At 41.9% G+C, this 16,064-nt stretch overlaps 2 protein-coding genes across 2 annotated transcripts; one reads left to right on the top strand and one right to left on the bottom strand.

Moving 5' to 3' along the window:
* Window positions 1–3,701: 3,701 nt before the first annotated feature.
* On the bottom strand, window positions 3,702–7,865 carry LOC128260924 (NEDD8 ultimate buster 1). Its single transcript, XM_052994276.1, has 5 exons — window positions 7,597–7,865; window positions 7,374–7,515; window positions 6,183–6,641; window positions 4,748–5,545; window positions 3,702–4,251 (listed from the first exon to the last, which is right to left on the bottom strand). The coding sequence occupies exons 2-5, from the start codon at window positions 7,491–7,493 to the stop codon at window positions 3,784–3,786; spliced, it is 1,845 nt and encodes a 614-aa protein (XP_052850236.1). The 5' UTR covers window positions 7,494–7,515; window positions 7,597–7,865; the 3' UTR covers window positions 3,702–3,783.
* A 544-nt stretch (window positions 7,866–8,409) lies between these two features.
* On the top strand, window positions 8,410–15,604 carry LOC128260925 (uncharacterized). The gene is given in 10 exon segments (XM_052994277.1): window positions 8,410–8,430; window positions 8,503–9,172; window positions 9,946–10,245; window positions 10,863–12,430; window positions 12,836–13,548; window positions 13,617–13,886; window positions 14,409–14,658; window positions 14,660–15,037; window positions 15,040–15,241; window positions 15,244–15,604. Coding segments are annotated over 9 exon segments (4,263 nt in total). The 5' UTR covers window positions 8,410–8,430; window positions 8,503–8,832; the 3' UTR covers window positions 15,486–15,604.
* Window positions 15,605–16,064: the final 460 nt, after the last annotated feature.

The following is a 16,064-nucleotide window of genomic DNA, read 5'->3' on the forward strand; positions in this document are numbered from 1 at the left end:
TCGCGTTCTAAATTTTCGAGAAACCACTAAGAGTGCTGGCGATCAGAATTGGCAACCTTGAAAAACCATCTTAAAAATCGAAACCGACACTTTACCTCGAGTTGTCAGAACTTGTAACTAGTTAATGGCTTGTGCTAAAGCACTAATTGAAAACCTGTTTGAATATCTATGTTTCCAAAAGCCCCCTTTTATAAAAACACCCTTATACGCCCCTGTTTCTAACTGTTCTTTTGTGTGTGGCTTTATTTCCCAGTTGCGTGCGCGTGACACGCAGTAAAAAGATTTAATTAGCCGGTCTTTTTGGAAAGCACTAATTGCAGCCCTGTGCCATCGGACAACTGTACTTATATCCAATGAAATGCCAAAATATGCATAAAAACCCTTCCCGAAACACTGAATCCACGAAATTAGTGCCAATTTCGAGAGCCAGTCGGCCGTGTAAACAGGGCTAAAACGCGCGCACTTTGTACCTGGCCTGGAGCGATTCCGGGGCCTACGCTAATGGATCGGAACCCAAGAATGATATAAACACGCCAATGAGTTGGCAGAACTAATCAAATCGGGGGATTAAGTTTTTACTCAAAAATATATTTTTAAATAAATGTCAAGTGATGTATAAAATAAAATAAAATATATATATTATACGTAAATTTCTTAAACATATTTTTGATATTTGTACAAATTACTTTTTATTTAAAAACCATTTTTGGGAAATCGATAAAAAAAATTTGTTCTTATTTTTGAACTGTCTAAACTTATTTAGCTTTAAGAAATTCAATGTTATTTTGCAAAGGCTTTAATACAAACAATATTGCGTAAATATAAAAAGTTTCTATATAAATATAAATATATAAAACTTTGCTTGAAGTGAATGGCAAACAATCAGTCTTTTGAACGCTAAATAATGTGGGTAAATAAAATCGCAAAATGTTCCATGTTTAGATTTTGTTAAAAAAAAAAATCGGGGATTTTAAATTAGGCAGAGGCACAAGAAAACATACCAAAGATAGATAATATATAAATATATCAAACTAAGACCGCCAGTGACAATGCATCTGAGCCCTGCTAATCACTGAATTTAAATAACAATAATTCCCTCAGTGGAAACTAGATACTGGGGGACATATGGAAATTCCTGTCGGAGAGCGCAAACAATTGCCAAGTGCTTTTGAATCTGAAATCAAAAGCACCCAGTGATCTGCGTCACCACCCACTCGTTTGGACCACGACCAGATTGCCCCGCTTCTTCCCCGGACCCGGAATTATGCCAACCAGAACCGTTCTCATTCCCAGTTGGTTCTCCATGTCGATACATATGTCCATGTCCACGGACCCAGACCACGTTAAAATGTCCAAAAGTTGCGCTTGGCTGCGTATCAGTTGCGCATAATGCTGAAAGTCATTATGGCAAAAATCGTAAAAAAGAAAAAATAAAAATTAAACGCTTAAAATGATGAAATTAAAATTATACATCTGAATTATGAAATTGTTTATCGGCACAAAACGAGACCCAGAACAAAAACGGCAAACTGGCGATGACAATCGGAAAATTAAAGTGGCAAAAAGTAAAGCCAGAGTAATTATACGTTAGAAACAAGCCCGAAACAAAGAACACAAAACTATAATCCATAACGAAATCTTTTAAATAAAAATTAATCGTTACATGTAACATTTGATTAAAATATCTGTCACGGAAAATAAGATTAAATAATGATTGATAGAATCAACTATTTGTTAATAGTAACAAAAGACTTACGGAAATCAAGCAAATTAATTTAATTATTTAATACAAGCTAATTGATATGCATGACTTATTCCAATATATTGAAAACATACAAATATATATCTTCTTATAACATAAAAAACTAAGTGAATTTTATTAACTTTGGTTTTAAATCATCTTGATATCATTCCGGGTTCATTGGTTAGGTTCAGTCACTGTCGACTTCCATTAAGACGAAGCCATTATTATTATTACAGACCGATCCGAAGTAAATATAGGTAGGAAGTCGGTTGACTCAGCTTCTGGCTTCCATGTGTTACCGCTACAGCCGACGTCACCTCCCACTTACGGCACGCATGCGACCCCCTTGAAACCGAGAAGGGTTAATGGGGAAATGGGAGGTTCAAGTGTCGTTCGCTTACTTCAATCTGTACTTAGCTGCTTTCCAATCAACAATTATATTATTTAAGGCCTTTGACTGGGGATTTCAGATAATTTACTAGTTACTATTAAAATATATATTTTCTTTGGGAAAGAATTTAAATTAATATAAGTACTTTTTAAAAATTTATTCAAAGTATAAAATTGTGGCAACAAATTGTCTTTGGACATGTAATGGCCATTATTTATCTACACTTGAAATGTATTCTTTAACATTGCTCTTATACATTAACGTATGTATCACATGTCTTAATTCTTGATTCTTCAAAAACTATATGTTTTACATCCTCTAAAACCTATTAAACATAAAATATTGCGCATTCAAAGTATTGATATTCTGTAATGTTTAAAATCGAATGACTATCTTTTTACATCTGTTTTGTTTTTCAATTAAACAAATCAAAGTTTACATATTATCAACCTTTCAATTAAGTCTCTATTCTTCCGCTAAACCGTTTGGAAAATAAACATATCGATATTGTCTTGCAATCACCTCATATTTTAGACACATCTACTGTTTCTTGAACCCTAATTTCTCAAGCTGTTTTCAACCCGTAAATATTAAAAAAAATCGTTGCAAACTTTATATATTTATTTTAACCCGCTCTCAACTATATATTAAGTAATCATTTAGTTATTTTCTGTATAAATTAGCTTAAGGCCATGGTACAGCTGCGGTCAAAATAATTGTAGGGCTATCGCCCCTCATCTTTAAATGTTTGTAAATGTTGTTTTTCTTGTCCAAATCTTGCCATGATTAACTATTTTATTAGATTAGACAATATATAGTTGACAACAAAAGAAGAAGTTCAGTAAGAAGTTTGCAACGCAGTGAAGAAGACATTTCCGACCCTATAAAGTATATATAATCTTGATCAGCATCACTAGGAGAGTCGATCTAGCCATTTCCATCTGCCCGTCCGTCTGTCCGTCCGTTTCTACGCAAACAAGTCTCTCAGTTTTAAAGTTACCTTTCTTTTTGCAGTAGCTGGAAGGGTAAATGAACTTCGGCTTGCCGAAGTTTTCTTCCCTTCTTGTTTTTAACTATATATAGTTAAATATATATAGTTTTTTGCATAGACAATTATGTCCTCATTATACCATAATGTATAAAAATCGTTAGCATGAGCCTTTGTGAAGCACATTTATCTTAGAGAAGATCGTGAAAATTCCATTTAAATTGGCGGGGGGGGGGGGGGGGGGGGTTGAGCTTGGTGGGCGGCGCCCTTTTGCCTCGACAAGGTCACGACTGCTGGAGCCAATCAAGCGCTGCCGTTTGAGCCGGGGTCGAAAGTCAAGCGACAAATAAAAAAAAAAAAAGAAAACAAAAAAGTAATTGCCAGAGGCGCTAGCAAGTTTCTGGTGGCTCGGAAAGGTAAATTCTGCCGCTGTCTCGGCGTAATCACATTTCGCAGTTGTCAATAGAAGGGGCAGGCATGTGCTTATAAAACTTTATATGTTACTATTTGGCGAGTGGGGGGTCTGAATGCCACTTAAGTGCCATTATAAGACTACGATTTGCAATATAGACAAGTCATGATTACTGTTATCTCCACAACTGGTTCTCGTTTTTTTTTCAATATTGAGCGGAGATATAGCAATAGAAAGGCGCATGAATATCACTGCTGCAGCATGTTGAGATATTCAGCCAGGATTTTTTCCTCCTGAACGAGTGGCAGATCCAAGTAGTCCATATCGTTTTGGCTGAGGTCAGAGTTGAACCGCTCGTATGCCTTGTAGGTCTCGATTTCGGAGCGTGCGTGTCTCATAACCGCATCGATGATGGGCGATGGGGGTGCAGCCTGGGCGTTCGAGGTGGAGGGACCATCCAAATCCTGGCCCTTGGAGTCAACCATACGGCTAACTCGATCCATGGTCTGCTTCAGCTCATCCTCGCTCTGAAAGGCGCGCAACAGACATTCGATGGCCCGTTCGATGTCATTCGATGTGGCCTCCAGGGCCACGCGAACGTTGTCCTCGTTGAATCCCAGCTGGAGCAGATGGGCCAGCTTGACCGTGTCGGCGGATGCACTCGTCTGGGGCAAAGCGGCACGCAGTGCGTCGGACTCGGTCTGCAGCAGTTCCACCTGAGGAAAATCCAATGAAATTCGATATAGTGAAGTGTAAAATATATTTATTTATTATTTTATTTATATATTTTTGGAGGAAAGTCTAGTGGTTTTGTTAATTAGTTAATATTTAAAATAAAACACAAACTGTTGACTATATTTTTTTGGTTCACTGTTGGATTTGTGAAGAGATTCCCTATCCGTAATAATTTTTAAAAATATTATATTTTCCAGCAAAAAGTCCCAATTTCGTGTCCAAAAAGATCAGTATTTTTAAACTAATCCCAATGCAAGTGATAGTAAAATAACAGAATGTAATGCATTTATGATGATGAAAACCATTATGAAAAAATCTAAAATTCCCAAAAAAAAAATACTATCCTTTTAGCTATGCGTCTAGTTTAGACAAGAAGGTTTAAAAAATCGTTTTTTTGCCAAAAGTCATAATCCTGATTTTCTGTTTTTATGAATTAAATGAGACAAAGAAGTCCCTTAAATATTTAGGCAGACTCACCGCTTTGGGTAAATCATTCTTAGAGCGCTGCAAGGCTACAATGGCCAGTGCCCTTTCGAATCCCATTTCGGTGAGGGTGCAGACGCTGCGCGGATTAACCCAGTCGCTATCGTTGGCATTGGAGCGCATCAGGCGGCGCTGCAGAGCCCGCTCCGCCTTGGACTGCTTGCGGGCATCCTTCAGCTGCTGCCGACGCTCCTGGATGAACTGCACCGCCAGCTCCACGTTGCCGTTGCCCTCGCAGGAGCGCAGGCCCAGCCGGGCCTCGGTCTCCTCGAAGCCCATCTCCACGAGGAGAGCCAGTTGATCGGCGTTGACCTTGAGCTCCCGCAGCAGCATGCCGGCCGCCTCGAAGCGCTCGAAGGCCTCATCGCGTCGGTTCTGATGGAACATCACCACGCCCTGGAGCAGCTGCAGGCGCATGATCAGGGCCCGTTCCGGACAGGCCTTGCCCTTCAGCAAGTACAGCCTCTCGAAGCTGTCGCCATAGCTGCGACGGAAGTTGCGACCGCAGACGGCCAGGCGACGCTCGGCATCCGGCAGCTGGGTCACGTTCTTCAGGCAAAGATAGCACCACACTATGTCCAGATTGAGCAGGGCATAGTTGTCCACCGACTCGAGGAACTGCGAGTCGCAGGTGGCAAAGGACTCGTCGGCCTCCAGCAGCAGCAGCAGAGCCTCCTCAAAATCCTCGCGCAGCATGGCCGCCCGGGCCTTCTCGCAGAATCCCAAGCCGATGAGCAGGGCCCGATTCTCGGCGGGCGGCAGAAAGACGGGGCTGCCATTCTGGTCCTCCATCTAAGGGGCAAGGTAATAATTTACATTTTAAATTATCTGTCTGCGATTTTTAATACCTTTAATGCAACTTAGTGGGTATTGTAAATGCCAATTTGTCTACTTTCATAACTAATTTGCGAGGCAAACTCGTATTGAAATATAAGTTCAAAGACCTATTTAATGTATTAATCACGATAGGAGAATTTTGATTTAAATATAATGAATTATTTATAATGTTTATAAAACTTTCCTTATCCTAGCGAATTCTATACAGAAGTCAAAAGCAAGAATAATAAATAATAATTATACTTTCTCCATAAGTTAAATTTTTTCAAGAAAATCAAGGGCCGAAACTGTATATTTTAGTAATTAATTCAGGTTTTTTAAATTTAACAAATAGATTTTTGACTGCCTACAGATCGCCTAACTATTGCCTTTTTTAATTTCATTAATAATGTAAGAGTTTTTAGGCAATGCTGAAAATTATTTGTTGTTTAGTGATTTCATGCCGTTTTTAAACGTTTCTCTTGACTAGAGAAATTTAATGAATTAAAACATTAAAATTGTATATGTATATATATACTTTCTCGAAATTGTAACTCTAAATCTCTGACATTTGGTGAAAGATAGTGCAAGCTTGGTTTTCCCATGAACTCACCTCAACGAGACGATTTTGCGAGGACACCACTGCCTGCACATCGGCCTTGACCCGATTGATCCGTTCGTAGAGGGCTTCACTGCGATTATTCCCATCGCCCACGATCACAATCAACTGCTGGTTGTTCTTCAGCTGCTGGGCAGCCAGAGTGGCATTGGCAGCCACCATTCTTCCGGCAGCGATGCACTTAACGTGGTTCTGATCCGGCAACTGGAGTTTCTCGGCGATGACCGCCTGCAGGCCGGAGCCCAGGGAGTTCAGGTCACACTTGATGTCCAGCATGTTGGTGGTGCCGTTGCGGTTGTCAATGCGGCGCACCTTGAACGTGGCTATTCCGGTGGCGGAGAACTCACGCCGGGCGGCCAGCTTACGGAGGGCATTCTCCTGCAGCTCCGTCAAAATGAACTTGCAGCGGCTCATATCGAAGCCCAGTGTGCGGGAGTACTCTTTTGCCAGGTTCTATGGAGAAATAAGCCATTTAATAAATTAATTTTGAAAAATATTGTTTTTATATACAAACATATACAATAAAGAACTTCATCTGTAAATATTTTAACAACTATTTATATTATTTTACTCAAATGTGCTTTGTTATAAATCACAATAAATCATTTGCAAGATTCTAAAAAAAAATATTGCACTTGTATTTCTATCTTTTAACTCATATTTGTTGGATAATAAAGAGTTTACCGATCATTATTTAAAAATCTGATCTTTTTGTGAAATTATAGTACGTTAGCATGTTGTAAAAATTTAATTATGGCCCATAAAAGAACTGCTAATATAGATAGTGCAAGTAGTATTGCAAGAGATAAGGGTATTTTTAATTTTACAAACTGCAAATATATGTTTTAAAAACCAAATTAAGATAATGTTAGTATTGTAATCTTTTTCTCAATTGGAAAAACTTGAAGAAAATATTATTGATAAGTCCTATCAGAAATATAAGTATAAAAGAAATAAGTATTTCCATTAAAGTTTAAAATCATTAAAAAATGTATACTAAGTCCTATCGCTTTGAGGCACAATGGCAAATAAACTTTAAATTACATATCAAGGATATTTTTTTTAAGGAAAGCTATTTTCGAAGGAGTGCCCAGAACTTTTCGAGGCTCGAGTCGTGGAAATTTGGCTACTATTCGATTTGTAATCATTAAATTAAAATTGATCAGATTTGGTCGAATTTCGTACCTCCAGGGCGCCCTCGATGCTGCCGAGTTCCTCGGAATAGTACGGCTCCTCCCAGAGCTTTACGCCCTCGGATTGGAGGCGTGCCCGCACATTGATGAATATGTTGTCCAGGTCCGACATTCCAGATGACGATGCAAAAATTCTGATGAAATAGATCAAGTGGATATATACATATATATGTCGATTTTTACACCCACGTCACAAAGAAAGTCATAATATTTACATGTGATATGTTATTGTTCTTCTTCTTCCACGGCGCACATGTGTTTTTTGGGCGCAACAACAAAGAAAGATGCGCAGTCAGCGATTTTTGCTTCTTTCGGTGGTGCGTCTATACTTTAATTGAAGAAAAGGGAACTTGTAAGCTTAACAAATACAAAGATAGAGAAAATTAAGCCTGAATATGCCAGAAATAAACCCGTTCACTTTAGTCGTCAGAAATCAAAATAAATTTGTTAAAACGGGGAAGTCGACTTAGAGATGGCAAAACATCGACTAGAGGTGGGGAAACACCGAAGTCATCGATGTTTTCAAAATATCGGACTATCGTCTCCGCTGCTTTTCATCTCCAACGTTTATCACTACAGTTCCTGCACTCTTTCACTCCAGTTTTTGCACACTCAATTAGTTTTTAAACCATTGCTTGCTCCTTTTAAATTCATAATTCCTGCTGAAATGCACTTAGTATTTAATAACACTCTTGTTAAATATGTAAACAATTTTTTATAGTTTTAAAATACGTGAAACTGAAATCGGAATTGCCCTTAGAGTCATAGACCTTTTAAATTCATTTTCAAACAATTGTTAAAACATTGTTATTTCCCGCCAAAAAAAAAAATCGTTGGCAGCAAACATCTCTCTGTGACACTCATAGCAGTCAGCTTATTGTCAGCCGCAAAATATCGAAGGCAACACTCACAAAAGCTAATTGATATTATGTTAACTACAATTAAATAAAAAGCTTAATTTGTTTTTAAATAAAATATTACACAAAATTTGTAACTTACATGTTAAAATAACATTTAACCAAGTGGATCAAAGCCAAAAAATGTTTATTGTGCGTAGAAAATGCCCATAAATAGAGCTGACTTATTCGTTTTTATGGTTGCTTTGTAATTTTTTAATTTAGTTCTAAAATGGGCCACAGCTCGGCGATCCTTCACCATGACAGCTGACGTTGTGGAGGACCAACCCCCGGTGGTCGCCGTCGACCCACCAACTCCCTTATTTCCCAGCCATTTTCCCATGTTCCAGGTGGTAACGCAGGCCGCGACGCACCTGTCACAATTTCGCCGGTGGTGAGTGTGTGGCGCGCTCGACTCGCCCGGAAATTTCAGTTACTCGCACACAGCTAAGCCACGCGGCGGTCAAAAGGATATAGCCCCGATATATCCCCCCCCTTAAACATATATATATTTACGCATATAGAGAGATATTCCCGAGTCGGATCCCCATCCCGATGAAGACCCGCCAGTTGCCGCTAACGACAAGGACGACAACGACAACTGCCTCGTTCCGGGCCAAGCAGCGGGATGTGGGCGACCGGCTGGGCGGGATGGCCTGCGAGCGGGAGCTGAAGCACGAGGCCGCCAAGCGGGAGCGGGAGGAGCAGCTGAAGCGGGAGCGGGCCACAGCGGCGGTGGCGGCGGCAGCTCGGCGCGTGCGACAGCGGATGAGCGCTGACAGGGATGTCGCCAAGCGGAGGACACCGCTTCCCAGGGAGCGACAGCAGGCGATGGCATCAGCCATTGGCAGAGCATACCGGCCCTCAGGAGCATCAGGTGTTACTTCAGCTACCGGTGAGCTATTAAACTCAATCACCTTTTTCCTATTTTTCATTTAAAATCTATTTTTCCTTATTTCAATATCTTAAAATACAAAGCCGGTAGAATATCATTGTTAATGTTGATGAAAGCAACATTTTTGTAACGTAAAACAAAACTAAAAAAAAACAAAAAATTATAAGCCACATGTAAAATAAAAAATATGAATCGAATATTTGAGAATAAGCTACTTTGTGTGTATGGATTTGGATCAAAAGAAAAACTCTTTTAAACCTTATTCAAAGGTTAAAATTTGAAAGTGCCTTTAACATTTTGTTGTTTACATTTTCTTAAAGGTTATTTAAAGTTAATTTTATATTTTAAAAATTTCTAAAGTAAGTTGTTAAAAAATACATTTTTTAATTTAATTTTTAATTCAGATAATATACATATTTGTAATAATTAACATTTATTTTCCTGGATAAACTTAACATAAATCAAATCATTTTGATTTGTTATGTTTAATAATCTCTTTTTGATTTAATACTTTAATTAAGGATATGGGCTTACATCAAATAATCAATTGTAATTTTCTTGATATATTATACATTACAAAACAATGGAATTTTAAGGGTATGTTGCAGATATGCTTTACAGCCAATTAATGGTTTAAGTTAATTTAGTTTTTTAATGTGTAGTATAAAATGAAATAATTTAAAAAATAACTTTTCTTACTTTCTTTCAACACAACTCAACACTAAAATCACAACAAATAATACACATTTATGTGTCATTCGTTTTACTTTCAGGATCGCGAGTTTTTGGAGCCCGCACAGGAAAAGGACCGAAAAAAGCAACACTTGCAACTATAGCGGAGGAGCAGCAGGATAAGGATCGGAATAAGGATCAAACGCGGAGGAACGACCAGGACGATGCCTACGATGCCAAGGCGGAGCAGCTGAAGAATCAGCTCGAGGAGCTGGCCGCGTTGTCGGAGCACGAGTTCGAGCCTAAATTCCGGCAGTGGCTGGACCAGGAGGGCATTGCCCGGGAATTGCACTCGCACCTGCGGGTGGAACTCATCCACTGCTTCAATAACACGGCTCTGGGTAAAGTTTTATAAAGAAAGGAGTTTAAACTGGTTGTAAGAATTTAAAAAAATTGAAATTCATTAAATTTAATGGGCCATAATATGTACACAGGAAAAACTGGTAACAATTGTAGGATGTAAATTTGGGTCAAAAAAATTTTATTTTAGCTAAATGATAATTTAGCTAAATGTTTTATTTCACTTTTTAAAATGTTTTAAAACCCTTTTTGCCCCTAAAACCTTAGAATTTAGAGACATGTTTTCTGTGGGTATGCATATTATTTGTATAAAAATAAAAAAACAATTTTTTATGCATATATATATGGTATATATTTGATAAAGCAAAAATTAATCAAAATAAATTGAAAATTTCTTTAAAATTAATATTGTTATATTTCATGGAAGTGGGATTTACATATGCCAGCCTTCCATATTTTGTTTTCAATATGTTTATTGGCCACATTTATATTTTTATTTATTATGCTATACTTTGTATCTTTTTGATAAAGCAACAGTTAACCAAAATATTTTTATATATTTCAAGGATGTGAGTTGTATGCCAACTATCCATGATTTTTACTGACTACCAATTTGAATGAGTTTCCTGTAATGAAATCCTTTCTTTTTTTTTGCCAGGTCAGCTGCTGAGCAAGGCCGCCGGTGTCCAGATGGCCCATTCGCACTCGCTGCTCCTCTCGCCGCTGGCGATGATGCTGCACACCCTGGTGGCGGAGTTCCTGCACTCGCAGAACTGCCACTTCACCTTGTCGGTCTTTTGCAGCGAGACGCAGCATCGTGGCAAGTTGCCGGACTTCAGAAGTCGCCCGGAGTTCCGTTTCCGGCCGGAGGAACTGCAGCAGGTGCTGAGCGACATTCTTGGTGGTGAGGATGCGCCACCGGATCCGGAACTTGGCCAGATAGTGGCGGCCCACTACGAGGAGGATCTGGCTGGACAGACGCAGTGTTTGCTGATGGCCCTAGTGCGATCGCTGGTGGAGATCAGGAGGTCCTTGCCCGGCTCAGTTCAGAAGGAGGCGGATACTCCACCCATTGCAGTATCCCTGCGCGATTCCACCAGTCAAACGGAGCCGTCCGCCTGCCTGGAAGCCCGTCCCGAGGTGGACACCAGTGGTCTCTACCAGACGGAGGAGCACGAGCTGGTCCTGGGCGCCGATGGCCGGAGTGTATTTGTGGGCGCCCGCGTCTCACAGTCCCTGCACTCCGTGGAGCAGCAGCTGAGTCAGCTGATGAAGAATGTCCGCCAGCTGGCCAAATCCTGTGCCCCGCCCGTCGATGTGATATCCTCATCGAGATTCGAGGAACTGCTGAAGCGGGAGATACGCGAAAGGGAGCGGCTCACGAAGGCGGGGCAAAGTTTTAACCCGGGCGAAACGGTCACCAAACTGCCCCCCTGTGACTCGAAAAGGGATAAGCCTGTGGCAAAGAAGAATAGCGCGGACGATGATGTGATCTACACCGAATCGGGGCCCATTAAGCTGCCCGTTCAGGAAGTGGACGTTCCCCGCCTGCCGCGCCTTCATCCGGAGCAGCTGGCCAGTCTGGCCATGATCCGGCAATCGCTCGAAAAGGTGCAGAGAAAGGCCAGCCAGCCGCTGGGCAGGATGTACGTGTCCGTGGAGCGCATGGAGAACCTCGTGAGCGACGTCTGTGGCTGTGTCCAGCTGCTGGGCAATGTGCTCAATCTGTCCATGGAACAGGAGTACGCCATCGGCTTGCACAAGGGCTTCGACGCCGGCTATCGCGAGGGCTTTAGCCATGGCCACTATATGGGTCTGCAGGAGGGTCGGCAGAAGGAGAGGCTTGAGAGCAAGAAGCTGGAACAACCGCCGCCGGAAAAGAAGGAGTGCTCCGTCCAGGCGAAGATCCCTAGGACAAGTAGGGCCACCCAAACCCCGACGAAGTTGGCTTCCAAAACGGATGCACCCACCCAAACGGATAAGAAGCCCATACATAATGCATGGGTTCAAGCGGACCTGCAGACGGAAACGCCGCGAAAATCCTACGAGCAGTGGATCCATGAAATGCTGCACAGCTCCAGTGGCCAAGTGTTCCTCGAACGGGTGGAGCTGTCCCTGGGCAAGGCGCTGGAGCTGCAGAAGGAGCGGCTGGACGAGCTCTACCAGGTGAAGTTGCGCCACCAGGCCGAAATGTTGCGGCTCAGCAGGCGGCAGAACTCCTGGCGGGTGAGTCTCACTTGGGAAATACTAGAGGTGGTTATAAACGATGCAGCGGCTGCATGTGCAGCTTTAATATAAATGATTTACACATATGTACATGGATTTTGGTGTTTGCTTGTAATGGAATTGAATTAGTTTACATGTACGTGTGCTGAAGGGCAACCGCTGCACCGTTTATAACCACCTTAAAACACAATTTAATATCATTTACACATACACATACTAAATAGCAACCGCTGCACCGTTTATAACCACCTTAAAATTAAACTTAATATAAATGATTGACATCTAAATGGATTTTGGTGTTTGCGTGAAATGGAATTGTACATATGCTGCAAGGCAACCGCTGCACCGTTTATTACCTCCTTAAAATTCAATTTAATAACATGTATACAATCCAATCCAATCCAGTCGCTGTGCAAACGCGTGGAGCGTGACTCGCAATCGTCGGTGGAGGCACGGGATCTGGTCCAGAAGATATTCCGGCTGCTGGAGCACTATGAATCGCATCACCACCAGCTGGCCGAGAAGATCCAGCAGACGGAGATCGCGGCGGAGCAGGCTGCTCGCATTCTGCCCATGTGGACGGAGGGCTCCGTGAAGGGAACCGCTCCCGGCAACTGGAATTCCGCCATGTCGTACTCTTCTACTTCCAGTGGGATCTGCACCCCTGTTCCAGCCCAGATTGAAGTTGAAGCCACTGCAGGAGTAGGGGATAAGCCCCAAGTGAACAAGCCACATGTGAATAAGCCCCAACTGGCTGAGCCCCAAAGGGATAGCTCCCAGTTGGCACACACATATCCTGGTCTAGGATATCCTTGTCAACTGCTGGCCCTGGCTCCAACTGGTGGAATCCCAGTTGCAGGCACCTTTGTGCCCGTGATTCCTCGACTTTCTGGCAGTCTTCTACAGGATTCCGGTCTTAATCTACCGCATGCGACCACTTCCATAACAAATATTGCTCCAACGACTGTAGACAGATCTGTGTCTAATAGTAAAATTCCTGCAGTAGCTACCGGAAGCTATCCAATGCACAGCATTACTAATGCTCAAGCTGCCAATGTGCCCGTTTCCCGAGATTATACTGTTTCCCATGATCCACTGCCTCCCGAAAATAATCCCAGGTATGTTTTTTAATTTGCCATATCTTTTAAGCTGAACTAGGATATGATTATCCATTATGATTTCCCAGAGATCCGGCTGCCACAAAAACTCCTCTAGCAGTGCCTGTTCCTCGGGATCCTGCCTCCAAAATGCTTTCCGTTCAGCCAGCTGAAGAAACCACACTTGAACCAAGACCGTCTCCTCCTGATCCTCCACCTCCGAATCCTCCGAAGCCTTCAACGCATTCTGTGGCCACCAATACGATGGCACCGCAGCCACTACAATTGACACCACTGAGACCATCTGCCAAGCCATCCATACAAGGTCCAAGCTTCGATGAGGCCCTACTAAGTGCCAAGTATGTTTTTCAATTACGAGTTTTTAGTATTTCTCTGAGCTGTTGCTTTTATATCTGAAAAACAAGCAATATTTAGTGGAAAAATGCCTTAATATTAACTACTATAACCATTTTCAATATCCAGTTATTTTTATTTTTTAAAACCGATTTTAAGTGTACGTTGAATCTTAAATCCTTAAAAATATTTAAAATATATTACAAAACTTTCAAGGAAGATTTTTGTGTTTTCGAAATCTTCAACTTTAGAAGTCAGACGTTGAGTTTTTTTCTCTAGCATTTAAGGAATAATACAAGACTTTCAAATATATTTAACACAATTTTAAGTTTTTATTTCATTTCTAAAATTTAGATTTTAATTGTTCTTTTTAAGTGCAAAATCTTTTTATTTTATATAGTGTTAAAAAATTAAAATGTAATTAAAATAATCTGTACATTTGCTACAGATATAAATATCAGTTTTTGATTTGATGCAAGCATATGAAAGAATACACATATATTTAATTTTTCACTTTATTTAATTAGAAACCGCATGCTGCAGCTGGAGCAGGAAAGTGACCTGCTGGAGCAGAGCTTCCTCAGCTATTTGGAGAAGGCCAAAACATCGAAGCCGTCGGCTCCGCAGTCCACGGAGGATCCGCCAAAGAGCCGGCGCATCCATTTCGCTTGCCTGCGGGAACGTGACCAAATGAATAGCAAGCTGGACAGTTTTCGGGATTGGCATCGACGCGTTCGCAAAGAGGATGCAGTCAGTCTGGCCCAACTGGAGGATCTGCAAAAATCAGCGAACTATTCCCGGCTCCGTGCTGGACTCCAAGGCGTCCTCGCCGCTGTGGCTATCGGAACTGGAGGAGGGTCACGAACAGGACAGCTATCCCTTTACAAATGCCATCACCGAGGCGAGGACAAAGCTGCTGGGCGAGATTATGCCGGCTGGAGGGGCGAAGAAGGCGAAGGAGGCGGAGCAGGAGTGTCTGGCCACTGGTGTGCCATTGACCATTCCCGAAGTCCTCAATCCCAGCAGGCCACTGGCACTGGAACGCCTGCCAATCGATATCAAGCCTCCGCGGAGCAGCAGCAATGCCGAGATGAGCTGCTCCTTGCGACGGGCCAAAGGAGCCCTTGGCCTGAGTGCCCCGCATCCGCTCCTGGACACCAGCACAGCAGCAGCAGTAGCAGCAGTTCCAGCCGGAAACAGCCCTCGCCGAGCTCTAAGCTGCTGCAATCCATGGCCAAGATGCAGTTGCTCTTCGGAGGCGGGCAGCCAGTGAAAGCAGCCGCTATCCCCATTCCAGCCAAGCACTCCACGAGACCGCTGAGTGCACCCACCCACCCAGGATCGGGAATGGTGGTGGATGTGGGCTGCCACCACGACCCCACACGGCGCCCACTCTACACACAATCAGCGAAAAGAAGGAGCCACCCGTTCTCGGCCTGGACATCTCCACATCCTCCAGCTCCTCGCTGAGCACTTTGCCCGGAAGATCGCCGGGCGAAGCTTTCCAGGATCTGGTCACGGGCGCCGTTGTATCGGGCCATCACTCACAGACTAGTCCGGAGGTCTCCTATAGCCAGGACTTCTGGAAACGCATGAATCTGTGAAATAGTCAACGAAATAACTCAATAAATATGTTTAAAGAGAACACTTGTAATAGGTATTTCTATATTTCCGATGGCTTGCAGAAAGGTGACCCCAAACTTGGTCAATGGTATGTCGATTTAAAAAAAAATACATATTTGTGGCTAGACTAGACTAAAGCAGATTATTGCTTTAAAATATATTAGTTTAATGATAATCAATTTTTAGACCTCATTTTCATATCAACTATTTCAAAGTTTTCCAAGGCTTGCCATTTGGTGACCCCAAAATGCACTTCTAGAGCCCGGTGAATTAAATTCCGACTTGAAAGTGGGATTTCCTTAAATATTTATTTATACTCAATGATGGTTAATTTTTTAAATCTTTTTTTTCACTATTTCAAAGTTTTTTGGTGACCCAAAAGTGCACATCCAAATAATGGTACCATGAAAAAAAATCAGGGGATCAGACTGCCAGGGTTTTTAGACCATTTATATGTTAATTTTTTCAAAGTTTCCGATGACTTGCAGAATGGTGACCCAAACAACCCTTCCAGAGTCAACTGGTTTCCGATATTATTGTAAAATAACATTTCTCTAAAA

The sequence above is a fragment of the Drosophila gunungcola genome (assembly GCF_025200985.1).
Source record: "Drosophila gunungcola strain Sukarami chromosome X unlocalized genomic scaffold, Dgunungcola_SK_2 000046F, whole genome shotgun sequence".
Taxonomy (NCBI): Eukaryota; Metazoa; Arthropoda; class Insecta; order Diptera; family Drosophilidae; genus Drosophila; species Drosophila gunungcola.